The sequence below is a fragment of the Lynx rufus genome, unplaced genomic scaffold (genome assembly GCF_022079265.1).
Source record: "Lynx rufus isolate CCGP_SWC_20201006 ecotype Redwood Valley unplaced genomic scaffold, mLynRuf1.p SCAF_5, whole genome shotgun sequence".
Classification (NCBI taxonomy): Eukaryota; Metazoa; Chordata; class Mammalia; order Carnivora; family Felidae; genus Lynx; species Lynx rufus.
Genome location: NW_025814867.1, coordinates 33857679 through 33875463, shown reverse-complemented (window position 1 = coordinate 33875463; position 17785 = coordinate 33857679). Strand labels below are relative to the sequence as shown.

General features: G+C 38.5%; 1 protein-coding gene across 2 annotated transcripts in view; it reads right to left on the bottom strand.

Moving 5' to 3' along the window:
• ARMC8 (armadillo repeat containing 8) overlaps positions 1-17785 on the bottom strand; it is a 108114-nt gene that overhangs the window by 26327 nt on the left and 64002 nt on the right. For both annotated transcript variants that reach the window (XM_047099554.1, XM_047099555.1), the window contains 3 exons: positions 4353-4435; positions 3959-4040; positions 162-248 (listed from right to left, as the gene is read on the bottom strand). In XM_047099554.1, the coding sequence (XP_046955510.1) occupies positions 162-248; positions 3959-4040; positions 4353-4435 (252 nt within the window). The remainder of the gene's footprint in view (positions 1-161; positions 249-3958; positions 4041-4352; positions 4436-17785) is intronic.

Genomic DNA, 17785 nt, shown 5'->3' with positions numbered 1-17785 from the left:
ACCGTATTTTGAAAAATGATTTAATTTGCATGCACACCCCTCATCAAACAATTCAGAAGTAGTTTTTAAACCCCAATCCTGCAATTTCAGTTAACTGCTGTGAAAATTATTTGACTAAGCTCTAGACTGGGCAAAGCCTAGGAAGAGAAATTGATACTAACCTCTTTGCTTGGAGAAAATTCAAGAAGAAGATTACATAGCATGGAAGATGCTACTACTAGGATTTCATCTGGTGCATTTTGTAAAACCTATGGAATTTAAAAAAGGGATGCTATTAATGGTTTGGAACAATGAAGGTGAGATCATAAGAACAAATGAGAACCAAACACAACTTATCTTGTAACGTGACTTTTCATTATCGGAGAAAGAGTTAGGAAAGATCCACTTGATACCGTGTCAAACCTTACCTGGTGCTCTAATTATGACTAAGACCCTTGCACCTATCTTGCAGGAGAAGCTACAGCCCCACTGCCAGGATGGCAGGTGCTGCACAGAAAGAGACAAACACAAGTCAGGGAGGGCGTGCTCTATACGACAAGTGTGAACACCACAGGATGGCTTTGGGACAAGTTAGCTCCATTTACTCCATCACATCAGACCACTTATGAAACCACAAAGTTGCCCTAGGGCCTGAAACGTTCTGATGTATGTTGTCTCTAGAAGGACCTGTTTGACCAAGAGCATGGATGAGTCAAGCTACTACACAGCTAGGGCAATGTGGGGACTGGTTTTCAGCACTGGAATCACAGCCCTGGTCCCAACCCTAATCCACTTACTAGATGTGCTCAAGTTTACTTAAATATGCTCAAGTTTACTTAACCTCTCTGAGTCTCTGAATTGAGGAAAACTGCACTTCCTTCATAGGACTTTTGAAGATTAAATGTGATACGGTGAATGTTAAGGGAAGCAACATGAGAATAAAGAACACAGACTTCCTGAATGCAAACTTCAGTTCCATCACTAAATAAGTATACTAATTCCTTGGCTGTAAAGTGGGGGATAATGGTATTGTTGTGAGAATTAACATGTGAAAAAATTTTAGAACAGTAACTGGCACACAGAAATGCAAGTTTTTAAAGTTAATTTATTGTCATAACTGTTATCATCCACCTATAACAGGTATGAAGTAAACAAACTGCCATGGACTCCCACTCAACTCGGAAGACAGCAAAGCACAATGACAAGTGTTAGTCACCATTAGCTGTTATCAGAACCTGTGGTTTCTAGATTCTAAGAGAGAAGGCTTCAGAAACACCACCACTTATATGGAATATCCACTTCAACTAAATCCTCTGCACCAGCGATCAGATCAGGATTGGACTCATGGTCCCAAAAGGAATCTTAGAAGATCTAGTTATACAAACTGGAAATGGATCATCGCAAAAAAAAAAAATTCAGAGTTAAACATGTTATCTGCTTTCTTCAGCTAAATCAAGTCTGAAGTTCCCAAGAATAAGCAAGAATTACAAAATAGAAATAGTTCTTTTAAGATACCGCATTTTAACTCTCCTGTGCACCGTTACCTAGTTGATGAAGATCAAATCTCATATACTATGCATCCTGATCTCTGTGTTTGCCACAACCCCCTCTGAGATTATGTATCTTCCCTTGCCATATCCTTCCCTTCCTATATCCCTCAGGTACACGCCCTACCCGTTCTTTAAGCTCGTCCCCATTCCACAAGCTCCCTTGAAGCCCTTCCAGTCAGAAGCTGTTCCATCTTCCTCTGAACACCTCCTGCCTTAGTTTCTGACCTTTCCTAGGACCCTTATTACGGCCCACTATTCAAATTCTTTGTGCAGCCATGCCAATCTCCTTTGCTATTAACAAGTTTAAGCTTCTTAAAGGACTAATCTATCTATGGTCTAATTTATCCTGGCACCTATCAACTGAATGGCAGTGCACAAAAGGGGTGCTCAAAGAATGTGAATTAATAAAAACAGGGGTGCCTGGGTGGCTCAGTTGGTTGAGTGTCCGACTTTGGCTCAGGTCATGATCTCAAGGCTTGTGAGTTTGAGCCCCACGTCGGGCTCTGTGCTGACAGCTCAGAGCCTGGAGTCTGCTTCGGATTCTGTGTCTCCCTCCCTCTCTGGCCCTCCCTCGCTCATGCTCTGTTTCTCTCTCTCTCTCTCAAGAATAAATAAAACATTTTAAAAAATTTAAAAAAAAGGAAAGCAATCATTTTGCAAAAATTATACTACTTAGAATCATTGGTAGAAATAAGTGAGTGTCTACCAAGGCTTTAAAAAGTTGCTTTAATAATTGACTTTAAAAATACTATTCGTTGTTATATAGAGATTAATGCACTTTTATCGAGTTTTATTTTCAAATGAGGTAACAATGATAAAAAACAGGATAGATTCTATGAAAATTTTAAAAACATTACTCAATGTAGTGTAAGATATAACACTGAAATTCAGAAGCAGACATCTAACACTGACCAAACAGAATTTCACCAAAATAAGGACAAAAAATGACAACAAATAAAATTTTTAATTAAAATCAAATGCCTATTCTTCTATAGTTTGCTAACCAATAGTTGAAAACATAGCAAAGCAAAAGGGGAAAAAAATCAATAGCCATGCAAACAGCCTTTGAACAGAAACCTAAAAGTATCTGAAATAAATCAATGATTTACTTCCAAGCTTTTAGTATTACATTTTGTGCAACAAAGTAGTAGTTTGATACACTCACATGTACCCAAGTGAACAAAATCCTTCTACATGGCTCACCAAACCTTTGCCCAGGTAGAACTAGCTAGAAACAGCATGTTGTTCCACTTCTGATTCATATGAGCTGAGCAATTAGAGAAAATGGCTCCAGAGGAAATATTTGGGAATTATTTTGGGAAACAGGAGAGCATTAAAAAAAAAAAAAAAAAATCTTGAATGGACAGAATCAATGAATCCAGATTATGCTACTATGAAAAAGGTGCCATCTGAAAACAAGAGTGCCGATCGCAAAACAGCCTTCCTGAAGAGAGCACTGGTCCAACTCTTTCACCTGGTGCTAATACCCCACCCCTCTACCACAGTATGAAGACATCCTTATGCTTCCTACCTACATGGACCATACATAGTGTTTCTGCTCATGCTGTTCCTCCCTCTGGAAAATCCTCCCGCCTTCCTTTTTTCCCCTCAAAGCCCCACTTCGTATTTTTCCTGCCTGAAGCCTCCCCTATTTCTACCACAATGATGTCTCTACTGTAACCTGAAGCTTTAAGATGAGAGCAAGTGGTCTGTAGTGTGCCCAGAGATTTTCATAGTAGGTACTGAAAACCAAAAACCAAAAACTTAAATAAAAAAAAATTCTGTCAATTAAATGCAAGGTGTATGATGACTTAAAAAAAAAAAAAAATGGTGGACCAGAGACCAAGTTGACCTATGGTTCTGTAATATATCGGGGGGGGGGGGGGGCGGTGGCGGCCATCAGCAGCCACCTGATGCCTAGTTGAAGTCTTGATTCAGACTTATTTGGCCTGAATGACTTTTTTGTTTTTGGCCCTCAAGGAAAGCTATAAGACCAAAGAAGTGATATTGGTGTAGAGAAGCAGAAGATAACACTGTGGTAAAAAAAACATCCAGGGATTCCCAAAAGACTAGGAACAAGTTATATCTCTAAATGGCTGATTTCTTTCCTTCTTATAATTAAAAATTACAAAGACTTTGGATCAAGTCTAAAGTGTAATAATACCAAACATACAAGGAGATAAGATGAAAAACTTAACTTTCGTTTAAGAAAAGATAACTAGGCACCTGTTTCCCTGTCACACTTGAGATGCTGACCCTGGAAACAGTTCAGCAGACCTTGAGATGCTTACAACATCAGATTTGAGGAGATAAATATTCAAAATGTTTAAACAAACATCAGCCATGCTCCTAGACCGGGAGGGCGGTCAGCTACCTCAACTCACGAAAGACTCTGTGGGAATGGGTGCTGCTTGCTGCTTGCTTCTTACCTTCATTAAAGGTTTCCACACAGCATGATCCTGGAAACTGGTTCGAAGCTGCTGCACAGATCTAGATAAACTGTGCAAACATCTACAAAGAACAATCAAAATTAGCTTCAAAAGAAGCTCAAACTTTTGCTTTTCAAACACACTGCTTGGCATTTCACTAATTACTGATATGCACTTCAAGTATATCTATAGACATTGTTAATTCAACTACTTCAGGGCTTCACGGGCTTTTCAAGCTAGCTTCTCTGTTAAACGATGCTACACACTGTATGAGTTCACCTGAAAATACTTTTGAGTAACATTTGGATTCTGCGCTTACTCAGTGAAGGTCCGGAAAGGAAACAGGTTAAACACACGGCAAAGGGTTTTTATTCAGACCATTTAAAGCTCATACCTGACGGCAGCTAACCGCACCTTGACACTAGACTCAGACAAGCCAGTCACAATTCGGTCCATCATATTTTCAGTCTCAATGATCTGGAGAAAAAGGTTAATGCTGCATAAATAACAACATGAAGACGACAAATTTCACTGCTTGTAAATGCAAGTATGTTAATATCCATCAGACGTTTAATGTTGTTTCTAGCAAGAGTTTTGACCCCTGGAACGATCATTTTGTGGTGGGGGCAGGCAGCTAGCTCATCAGAAATATCTGATGAAATACCTTTCATCAGAAAGGTAGTACTACCCACTAAGGACCTGCCAGAATGATAGGCATTAAGGGGGCAGGATTTTTATTTTTTACAAACACTGAAAACAGTAGCTACATGGCATAAATATTGCAGAGGTGTTGCGTAAATAGTATTGAGAAAAAGTAAAAGATATAACTGAATTATCATTGGGCAGGTTCCTGCCAGAGTGAGATTCTAGAAAAATCGTAGTCCACACTCAGCCCTTTATGAGATCTGCAAGTTTCTGACAGAGCCAACCTGTGACTACTTTCTTACCAAGCAAATGGAAACTAAATATTTAGAAAAGTAACCCCTGCCATCTTTTTACTGTAGCTCTATGTCCTGTTACTGCAATCAGAAAGCTTTTTTTGTTTTTTGATTTAAAAACAAGATAGCTTACAATCTTCCTTCATTTAAGCAATGTATACATACAAAATAAATACTGTGTGGAAGAAATTAAACTTAACTTGTGTGGTCCTATGGACAAACCATATATTAGAAACAGTACTAACACAATCCCAACAAAAATGTTAACAAAAAAACCTAATATTCGTTAAGTACGTCTACGTGCTAGGCATTGTGCTAATAAGCTTATTACATTATCTGCTTTAACCCTTTTTCAGGCATTATTATGATTATTCTCATCAGCATATTGGGAAATTGAGGATTCTAGATGATATAGAGTTTGCCTGGGATTACAAAACTGAGAGGAACCCAGGCATCTGACTCCAGAGTCCTGATGCTTAGCCATGCTTGTGATATGGCTGTGGCTACAGAAGTGTGCCTGTGTTCACGAGGTTGTCCCCAACATGAGTGACACATTAATGGGAGTCCTTACTCCCACCTAGGAGAACACCTGGCTGGGAGAACACTTGGAAAGATCAACCTGGGGAGCTTAAAAAACAAAAACAAAAAACTTCAGGCCAATTAAATCAGATTCTGTGGAGTAGGGCTCAGGCACCTGTTGGCAGAGTCCAGTGCGTAGCCAAGGCTAAGGATCACTGAGCTAGACCAAAATGACAGGAGTTAGAAGGCTGACCTCAGAACAGGAGCGGGTAGGAAATCTCCAGATGTTCAAGCCACATGGGAAGAGAAAACAGTGTTGAAATTAACAGTAGTGGGGAGAAAAATACCAACTACTAAGAACACGGAACCATACTTTAGCTATGGAAGAGGAATAATTTTTTATGTATCAATTTGCAGGTTTCAAAGTGACAGAAGAAAAAGTACATATTGATCTACTCCTCTCCCCAGACCAAATATAATCTCACCCTTACTTGTATGCACATCACCCTGTCCTGTTCCTTCTAGGCCCTCAGCTTCTATCTACTTTTGACCCTCACAGACCTTGCTCCCTGACCTGTATGCCCTGCTCAGATATACCACTTAGTAGGCAGATTCCCCGTTTCACTGTCCTTCCACCACTCATTCCTGCTTCATATCCCAGACCACTGATACTACAATGGAAGTCACCAAACCTGGCAGCCTGGTCTCAGTGTATGCTATCCCACCTCAGCAGGACCTTCATTCCTGGGTCCATCAGTGCTGCACTGACCGGCAAGAGATTCCAATATCCCCTAGGATGGTTGCTTCCTATTTCAAATTCTTCCCACCTCCTCATGCCCTAACTCCCTCTGTGCCCACCTCATTTTTGCAGGGACCTTGCTTTCTTCCTGGGACACAACTTCCTACTTCTAATATGTGTCCAATATTTCTCTTCACTCTTTGTTGAAGTGGGGTACTTCAAGCTCAAAGCCCTTCCACCCTGATCCAGCAACTACTTTCCACACCTCTTTCTTGCATCTTTATTCTGCCCCACCCCACTGGATCCTTCTCTGGCTACCCTACTGCCCATTTCCACCTTGACTTAAAAAAGACACAAGTGCCCACACTTTAACCTCTTTAAGCTACAGTCCTCTCACCCCTTCCCTCCCTGAAATGGTCGCATGTCCCAAGGCTCTACCCATCTCTCATCCTACGTATATGACAAGGATGTGACTTCAAAATCAGCTTGATATTCCCTCATCTAACATTCTTTATTCCAAGAATAAAGTGGTGGTGCCAAGGGGTGGGAGCATATGATTACTCTCCAAGAGCTGATTATTTTGAAGATGGTACTTTGGAGATGGAGAACAGTTATTAGACTGGCTGCAGGTGCTTAGGAAACCTGATTAGGGGCAAGACTTGAAAGAAGCTTCTAGAGGCACCGGGGTGGCTCAGTCAGCTGGGCATCCGACTTCGGCTCAGGTCATGATCTCATGGTTCATGAGTTCGAGCCTCGTGTCAGGCTCTCTGCTGACAGCTCAGAGCCTCGAGCCTGCTTCAGACTCTGTCTCCTTCTCTCTGACCCTTCCCCACTCACACTCTCTCTCAAAAATAAACATGAAAAAATTAAAAAAAAAAAAAAGAGGCTCTAGATAATGTTTACTGGCCACATCCAGCCAAAGATGTAAATCTGCCAAGGGACAAGTGTAGCAATCATTAGGCATATAGATTTGCTCTATAATCTTGATCAACTCACTTGACCTCCCTGGGCCTTCAGTAAAATCAGGGAAGAGAGCAATGATTATTTGACTTCCCCCCAAAAAATCACGTTAGATGGGGCAAAATTATCACATTGTTCAGAAGTGACATGGGAAACAAGGTACGGTAGAAAAGACAAGATAGTACAGGTCTAGTTAGACAGGAGGTCAAAATCAGGGAGCGGGCAATTAAGAGCAAACAGGGCACAGCTCCTATTTACATGCTCACATTTACTTATTTATTCCGTAAATACCTGAATGCTAGACATGGTTTTAAAACTTGAAGACAAAATGGTGAGGGAGAGAAAGCCCTTGTTCCCACCAAACTTACAATGTAGGATAAGCAAGTGCAATGAACTATTTAATGAGTGCTATGACACTCTATGGAATCTATGGAAACTATGTTAGCAAAAAGCACTTTAGGGATGACAGGGGCCATACGGTTTAAGGCAGACAGAGTGAATTAAGCATCTACAAATGGTGAGAGGAAAAACATCCATTCTCAGACTAGGATGTTTTACTACTGGCTGGGAAATGGCCATCAATGACCTTACCCAAGAATATTGAGGCTTAGGCCAGCAGACAGTGGAGAACTATGTTAGCAAGGCAGTCATTATAACCATCAGAGCAGAGCCTCATGCTTTAAGTTTCCTGGGGGTGTGGTGAACGGTATTTTGGAGATGGAGAACAGCTATATTCTGGCTGCTACACCTTTCCCCTGTGTTAGGATATAAAATAGTAGGACTATTTGGAGGTATCTTCTCTTTTATGTACAAGGTGACCCTTCTTAGGTTACAGTCTATCCAAATGTCTACAGTAGGAGGCCTGGATCTGTAACCAAACTTGTTGTGGAGAGACTTTAGTAACCCTGCTGAAGTTCTCGAAAGCCCACTACTTGAATGCCTGGTCTACTTTCTCCATCAAGGTATCAGTCTAGGAGCAAAATAATGCAAACTCAGAATGTGAACCTAGGATTCCGATCCACAAAGGTATTCTAAGAGCCTATGTGAATGAGCAACATGATCTAACTATGGTTTTGCATTCTTGAGGGTACTGAGGTCATCTGTGCAGGGATAAAAGGAGCATGATAGTGAATATACTGACCAAAATAAAGATAAAAATGTGATTATAAGGCAGAGAAAGGTTTGTAATCAAATTCAGAGACAAAATTTTCAGGTCACCTGGGAAGGAGTTGGCATTGGTTGTTGCCATAGCACTCGGACCCCCATGAAGGTCTAATAGAGTATCAGATAACTTTTCAGACCTGGGGTTAGAAAGCCAAGCACAATAAAACATGTTCTCCATGGTGCCTTTCAACAACTTCGGTACTGTGCTACAAAGCCTTGATAATGATGGAGAGCCAAGTCCCAGCCCCTGCAAAGGATTGGAGGTCTTTCCAGCCTATAAGAGCAATGCCAAGTAAAGCTTGAAATTGTTCTGCCTCATGATTCTTGCTGGAGATTCCCCAGCCACAGTTCAGCAAATATGCCCTATGGCACAGCTTGTGAATTTGCTTAAAAAAAAAAAAAAGGGAAGGAAAGGAGGGAGAAGTGCCTCTGTTACACAGACACTGTGCCTGACCAGGAATATTAGTGGATGAACCTTCAGAGTGGAAGTGCCATTTTTCTTTCTTTGCTCTTTTCAGGGGCCTGGGTTATAAATTTAACTACAGAATTAACTCATAAAAGAATGCTGCATTCTAAATTGATCAAGTTTTAGGTCAATGGACCAGGTGCTATGCATTTCTCTGCTGGTGTCTTTAGTCTTCATGACTACATGCTTTTGCTAAGCTTTTTTTCTCTGTCATTGTGGCTCTTGCAGGGGTAGATGAGGATCTGACACTTCTGTTATTGGGACAGGAGAACCCTATGGCCTGTGGGAGTAAAGGGCAGTCAGCCTAGAAGGTGCATGGGGGAAATGCAGAACCCAGATAATCCTAAGGTTCCTGGAACACATGGGAATGTTAATAAGATGAAAATGGCCTTGGCTTATAAGGAAATTCCCTAGTCTTCAATGAGCTCTAGTGAACTCACATTTTAGTTGTGGCCAAGTCATATACCATCTTTTCCTCAGAGCATATGAAGAACTGCAAGAGTCAGAATTAAAAACAAGACCCAACAATTCTTCCAGCATGACCCTGGATGAAGCATTTTCCAGTACTAGCAACTTCAGATTGGACTTTGAACTGTAATCGAAACAGGTCAAGCAGAGGATGCGAAAAACAGGCAGATTCTTAGTGGTGTCAAGAAACTTCTTAGACAGCTCAAAGTGGGTGGGTATGGAGTTAAGGGAGTTGGATGGTGAAGTGGGCATTTTCTTAACATCAATTATTTATGCTAATGTGCACAATGGCCAGGCAAATACAATTCAATTCCAGGTAGGCTAAATCCCAGAAAGTTTTAACAGAGGATGACAAGAGAGAACTGGTCAGAAAGAGTGAAGACTTGGAATCAAACTCTGTAAGTCAGAAGAGGCAGTTCTAAGATCTAAGCAGTATGTTATTAAATCCAGAAAGTCTAGTTAAAGCAGCAGGGACTAGCAGCCAAGCAGGATGCAGCACATGGAGGTCAGGAAGAAAGAGTAGGTCTGACAAGGAAAAAGGATCTACAATAGACACTGAACCTATTAGGTGTGGATGGCGACTCTTTCGTCTAATAAGCGTTGATGTAGAGGAGTCCCAGGGGCCACCATTTATGGTCTAGCCCCTCCTAAAACTTATTTTTCTAACGTCAGTGAAATCAAGAGACTCGTTTTAGAAACAGGGTATAGGCTGGAAGGATGGAGAGGGGCCATGAGATGACAAGATAGACCCTAAAGTGAGACAAGCATGTACAACCAGCTCATTTGGTGGACTGAGTGGAATCAACAGGGGTCTGGAGAGGGATCCATTCCTAAAAATGGAAAACCAAACTTTCCCTAGGTTTTAGGAAGTGACCATACTGATTTTGCCACAGAACACTTAACCAAAAGACATGATGCCATGCATATCATGGAAATGCACTTAATATTTCTAATTCTTGAGTACATCCTTCACCAATTCCTTTATTAAAACAAAAGAGCAAAACACACACATACCCCAACAGCACATGGCCTCCCATGAAACAAACAAGGGGCAGCTGCAACTCCTGCTCCTGAACAGGTTCAGCTGGGAAACCAATTCTCTGACTACACTCTTCTCAATGCCATTGAAAGTAGCAGACTTAACTATCTGAAAGAATTAAACACAGGTATGGTAATTTTTTGGCTGAAAAATATTAAAATCTGAAGAGGATTTAGAAATAAATTTGTCCAACTTCTTAAGTTCATCAAAGAGGTCTCTGCAATTCAGGAAGATTAAGTCACTGGTCAAGGTTCTCTAGGCAAATGGGGACAGGGCTAGGGCTCCACTAGGTTTTCTTCTAGTGTAAGGTCCATTCCACTTGTGCTTAAGGATGAGATTTTTGCTTAGCCTTAGTAACTAAATTGAGATCTGACTTGGTAAACCAGGGAAAAAAGAGAAGTTAAAAAGTTATCAGTGCTAAAAATAAATAAATACATACATAAAGTTATCAGTGATATGGAAACTACAGTCTATATACTGACATCCAAGGCCAATAAAAATTAGTACACTATACAAAAGAGGTCATAGTTAATAAACTGAAGAGCCAAGGTGGGGGGGGGGGGGGCGGGAACAGGTACAATTCACAGGGCCTTCAAGAAAGAAAATGACAAATCAATGATTTAGCTTGCCTGGGGGTAAAAATGCCAAAGGTTGAGAGAATGGAAGTCAATGGGGAAAAGATAAGCCAAAAAAAACACTGTGAAGAAACCACAAGAGTTGAGTTCCACTGACTTTTCCATGGAATTTCCTGATGATCTGATCTCCATTCTAGAATCAGGATCTAGCTTCCACAGATACTACCTAAATAGAACTAATACTCTACTGTTCTCAGGCCAAAAGCTCCATTTGTTCTAGATGAGAACAGTAGACTTCCCACCCACAGCCTATTCTCTGTGATATCTTTGCCACTACTCCAATGTACAATTTTCTGACATTTTCCTCAAGCAAATATTTTTAAAATAAAGGGTAGTTTTTACCAAAGGCTTTTTTTCTACAAGAGCTTCTCTTAGGACAAATCACTGATCAACACATATTCTGGAGTCTCACTAAACATTTTACAAAGTTTTTCTTCCATTCTCTCAGTCTTCCATTGCTCTCTACTCCCACATTTATACCAAATTTCTCTAACTTAATGATCTTAGGAGGTAGGGAGTGGCAGGAGATAGTTATCTTCTCTGAGGCAGAGAAGGGAAAGAAAGCATTCTAAGAGTTGATCCTCAGGGCTCATTTTCTTCCTTTCTCTGGAAGGCAGTGAACTAAATTAACACCTAACCCCTCCTATAGGCCTAATGGGAACAACAGCACTTCACTTTAAGAGTGAGGTCAAGGTGGAAGGGGTTCTTAGGGTGGGCCCATTCTAAAGCTTCTATATTTCATTCTTGCTTTTAAGTCCCTTTAGGTAGTATTTTGTAATTTCTACCTCAGGACCTTTTTCTCTTAATAGCTGAGCAACTTTCACTTATGTTAAATGTTTAGAAGAAATACTCAAAATTCTTAACTTTTCTGTGCTTTGGAAAGAAGTGGGAGCTCTCTCTTAGCCCAACTTCTTTTTCCCCCAAAACCAAACACAGTGTGTCAGAAATACTTATGATGTCTAAAAATAGATCAACACTATGGAAAAATATTTCTCTATATATAATAGTTTGATTTTTAAAGCTCAATCATCAACTTAATGGAAGGACATAAATAGCTGCTGACTTATATCAGTACATAAATAAAACCATTAAAAATTACTTCTCAAATAACAGAACTAGAAACTTCCTTTCCATCTTTTACTGTTTTCCATGGATCTGAATAATGGATTGCCAAGAACTGTGCAAACGATGGCTCTGCTCAGCCCCTATTCCTCTATATACACAGCCATGCATGCAACAGTGTTGATTATCCCATAGGTTGGCTGGCTGAATTTTAATGTCCAGACATACACAATTTATTCAATAAACACAAGCATAGCATCTACTATTTGCCAGGTAATGCTTCTATGGAGTTTATATTCTAGTTACGAACATTATAGCTTAACAACGGATAACTATTAAAAGAAGATACAAGTTGCCTTAAGTTTAAATCTGTTCTATAAGAAAGCTATCTTGGGGCGCCTGAGTGGCTCAGACGGTTAAGCGTCCCGACTTTGGTTCAGCTCATGATCTCACGGTTAGTGAGTTCAAGCTCTGTGTCGGACTCTGGGCTGACAGCTCAGAGCCTGGAGCCTGCTTCAAATTGTGTCTCCCTCTGTCTGCCCCTCTGCTGCTTGCACTCTCTCACACTGTCTCTAAAATAAACAAACATTAAAAAAAAGTTTTTATAAGAAAGCTATCTACAAAATAAAAGCTGAAACAGTACCTGACATTAATTCTGGATGCTTCCTTTCTAGAACGCTAGTTTACAACGTGATCACATCTAGACAGTGCCCTTAGAAAAACATTTCCAAATGATGTAGAACAGAGATATGAAGATCCTTCATTCTGTGGGTCACAACTTCTGAAAATGATTTTAATATTTTACAAGGGGAAGGTGAAGCTGCTTTCAAATAAACTTTTTTTCCCCACAAATAAACCCTTATTTGAGATGGACTATTATATAAGAGATGAACTCTTCCAGATTCATTCATAATAGCTATTTTAATTACAGCTGTATCTTAATCATATCTGGCTGTACTGATCATGATAAAATTGGCTTTCAATGTAGACAATGCTTTTTATTGCACACATAAGGTACTGGAATTACTACATAGCAATTAGTGTCTCATCTTCTTAACTACTTTAGAGTGTAAGCTCCTAGGGGCACCTGGGTGGCTCAGTCACTTAAGTGTCTGACTTTGGTTCAGGTCATGAGCTCACGGTTCAAGGGTCCAAGCCCTGCACTGGGCTCTGCACTGATAACTCAGAGCCTGGAGCCTACTAGAGATTCTGTCTCCCCCTCTCTCTGCCCCTCCCCTGCTTGTACTATCTCTCTTCCAAAAAAACAAAAAAACAAACAAAGAAAGCCAGATGAATAAATGGAAATAAAGCATCTCACTACACAGTTTGTACCAAAAACTATGTGATAGAAAAGACACATTTTCTGAATCTGTTTTTAACCAGCTAATACCAGCTATTAAGTTCCCTCAACTGAAAGCATTTTCAACTATTTTAGACTATCACACATTCTCCTGTAAATTTTCTTGCCATCGTATACCATAATTTGGCTCTAGTAATGGTATTTAACGGTACATGAATAAAGTTATCGTTAACAGCATGGGCTTTGGAGTCAGAGACTGGGATATGATATAGGTGCTATCACTTACAATCCGGGTGGCCTTGGTCACATTGCTGATTTCCTAATCTGCAACAGCTATCTCACAGGGTCATAGGAGGTTTAAGGGTGATAACATGCCAATGCTTAGCACAGTGTCTAACACACAGTAAATGCTCAATAAATGGTAGCAGTTATGTTAAATTAGGTTTCCTAAATAGGTTATCACTTGATATAAGTATCTGAGTTATATAAGTTTTGTATGCCCCCATACCATGTAACATAATGCTTCATATGTTGTAAAGGCTGAATAGATGTTTGTTTAATGCATGAACTGGATCTTTATTTTTCTCTTTGGGATGGTGAAAAATCTTATTCAGGCAACTTTGCTAACCAATATACAGAATCTAATAACATTTCCTACATAACTATTATCCAATTTGTCTGGGGTCCGTTATATGCCAAAATCATTCAAACAAGGGAATCAACATGTAGGAAAGTATCCAGTAACAATATCCTATCATCAACACTTGATAATGCCTCTTTTGCAGGAAGTTAGACAACTGACCTCTCCCCCCTCCTGTGGCTTTGGTATGGTCCCATCTTTCTATATAGTCCATTACAAAGAGGCAAATGGGAATCAGAGTTTTTCACCACACCAGTTTATGGTCATTTATATTTAGCTATGCATTACCAGCATAAGGTGAGCCAATTTTTTCTGTAAAGGGCCAGACAGCAGATATTTCAGGCTTTGTGGCCTTAATGATTGTGTCACTAAGTACTCAATCTGCCACTGTAGTGGAAAACAGCCATAGGCAACACAAACAAAGCAACATGGTTTTATTCCAATAATACTTTATGAATATTTTGTCAATTATATTTCGATAAAACTGAAAAAAAGAAAAAAAACCTTTATGGACACAAATTTGAATTTGACTTTTCAAATGTCAGGAAATATTCTTCTTTTGATTTTTTTCCCCCACCAACCATATAAAAATGTAAAAACCATTCTAAACTGGCAGGTTACAGAATTATTACATAGGTAATAAGTACCTACAGGCTATTGTTTGCCAAGCCCTATATTTATATTTATAATTCTGGGGAAAAGTGTAGCAGCAATGGTCCTGGTTCCTTACCACAAACTTGACTTTCTTAAGGTCTACTACTCCACAAATATTGTATCATCCCATACATTTCATTCATTTCCAGGAAGAATGTTCTGAAAACCCAACTAAGTTACTAATTTTAGAGCTCTACAGATCTAATAAAGATATTTTAACGCATTTCTTGGTTTATAAGATATGCCTTAATTGTTAGACTGTAAACAAAATAACCAACTTGTAGTTCATACTTTAAGAATAAGAACTGTAATTCATTGGTTAACGCAACTACAGTACCACAACTAATAACAGAACACTCAATTTTATGTCTCCATTTAATGAAACTCTGAAATAAAAATTCATTACTTCATTTTATAAATACCTCTATTATGTATATAGCATTATCACTCCCAGGTTTGGTTCTTTCAGTATGCTGAAGGCCAACGGTCTCAATTATGTGGGCAAGTGGCAAAACCTGGTGTACTGTCCCAGTTAACTCTTTAAAAATACTTACCATCATGAAAGAATGTTGCAGAGTTCGTTTAAAATTCTTTGGTAGATTAGCCTTAAGAAGATAACTAACAATTTAACCACAGATTAAGTCAAGGAATTCTGAATTCTGCATGAATTTTATTATTCAATAGCAGAGCCAAGTCCTGAAGAGTGCTACTTCTGTGGTACCGTCGAAAACCTTCAAAATGTTCAAGGTGTTTGCTTCAACACGCAGGCTAAGGCTCAGAAATAATTCCTTGCATCTGCCCAATTTCATGGCAGAGGCAAGTACAGAAATTTGACACTGTGCCTTTTAAATGACCATTTAAAATTACTCAACTTTGCAAAAAATATTTAAAAATATAAATTCATGGTATAATCATACTGTTACCCAGAAGACAAACTAGCAATAAAATCAAGCTACAATGGATGATAAAAATATTCAAAAGTGAAATGCTCAGGCAAGTTTTTCACAGCAGAAAGATACTAAGAAAAACTGACCTATATTTATAAATATGCTTTAAAATCTTGTAACTTTAAAATTACAGAAGAATTTACATTTGTTCAAAATTTGAACATTTGTATTTGGGTTAGGATTTTATACAAATGATGACCCTTTGGTGAAATGACATCTAAGGCAACCATGAACAGTAATACTTAGATAACCAAAGTTAGGTAGAATTTGGCCTCTTTACTCTTCTCAAGACATCTATTACCTATGATTTTGACCCATTATTGATTTATATTGTAACATACTATTTAACTCCAAGAAACAAATTATATTTGGTGCTTTGGAGAACATGCTACAGCTATGCCAAGAAAAAGTTTTAAAAACCAGTATTTTAAAATCTAAGAGTAAAAAGACATCATTACAACTAAAGAAAAGGCTTATGCTTCATATATTCTTTTTACTAGAATAAGTTTTGGAAATTTATAGCATAAAATCACTACCTTCATTGTAAACTCTTAAAAATTTATGCCCCAATGCTGTTCAGCTTTTCTAATACACTTGAAAATGTTTATTTTTAATCTTCCAATGAAATCATTTAAGATATTCTAACAAACGCTTCCATTTATTGAGCACCTACAGGCACCATGCTAAATATTTTAAATACATTAGATATCATCCCCACAATGACCCTGCAGATACAACTTCCTTTGCTAGGAAAAAGTGGGTAGAGAGAAATTTTTTTCCTTTTCTTATTTTTCTCTGCCTTTTCAAACAAACAAACAAACAAACAAACAAAAAAACTCAACTGTTCGGTTTAAAAAGAAAAAACATCTCACACTTGGCTACGTTCTTCACATGTAACATACAAACATCTGTGACTAGATGATTTTTTTTTCCCCCACAAGGAACAAAAAATTAAGATTTCATGTTTTCAATTCTTGAAAATATAAAAGGCATGTAGAAGAAATTAAAAATAATAAAAATATTAATTGCCAAATCGATTCCAAGATAGTTATATTGATATCACCATGTGCATTTTAATTGGTTCCCAATAATTCTTTCATCCCCTAGAAAATTCTTACTAGCCATTTCTTACTTTTCTCTGACTTACTGAGGTTTTATTATAAATGCTGAGCTTTAAGGCTATGTCTTACTGCTGTTTACCTCACCTCTGCTTTCCCCTTCCCTCCACCCATTGGGTAATGTTTATACAATGTAGGCAGCTCAATCAATCCAGAAAGAATTAAAACTCTGACATTCATTAATAGGGGAGATATTTTACACAGATGTATAACACTGGTCCAGATTCATACTTGTGAATGCTATACATTTTTCAAACTCATACATGTAGACACACACGCAAAAAAACCCTAAGAAATAATGGTAAAAATTATTTCAAAATTAAACAACTACTACACCATAAACATGTTCTCTTTGATCTATGTCAAAACGAGAAGATACACCCTTGGGATTGTCTGCCTATTAAAAAATGGGAATTTCTTGCATTTTCTCTGTGCTAAGTATAGTGAAACTCCTTGCCTATATGATCAGATATAGATTTCCTGTATTTTAAAGCTTGTCTGTTCATATACCTGTGTAACTGCTAATATAGTTATGAAAATTCTTAATGCAGAGAGGCCATATATAATTGGATTAAGGGTGCTTAATGATGCAATTTTGCAATATGGTTTACTCATCCATCTGTCCATTTTTTTTGTCATCCATTCCTTCTTCAAGTATTTATTAAGTACAAACTACGCACCTGACAGTGTTGTAGATGCTGGGAATATGGTGATGAGCAAAACATAAAAAAATCCCTGCCCTCATGGAGCTTACATTCTAGTTCCTCAAAAGGGATCTGCAACTAAGATAGAAGTACTCAAAATCCAAGAGGAAAACTTTCTCAAAAGCTCCCTTAGTCAGATACCTTAAAGGAGCAAAGGCTACAATAAGTACTGCATTTAACATTTGTAATGTGTCTTATTTTTATCAAAAATAAAAATCATATCTTATTAAGTTTATTAATTTCCTTGAATTTAATTTATATTTACTACTTATTTTCCTCAATTTCACCTTGTTTATGATAAATTCCTCTAGTTCCTTGAAGAGAGTCAAAGTGAGACAATCCTTTTAAATTTCAAACCTAACTGATGATCAGTAGGTATGAATCAAGTGAGAGTCTTCATAAGAGCAATTTTTTGTTATAAAGGATTTGGCTTCATAATTACAGGACTGTCTGCCAGCACTGCCTCTGCATGAC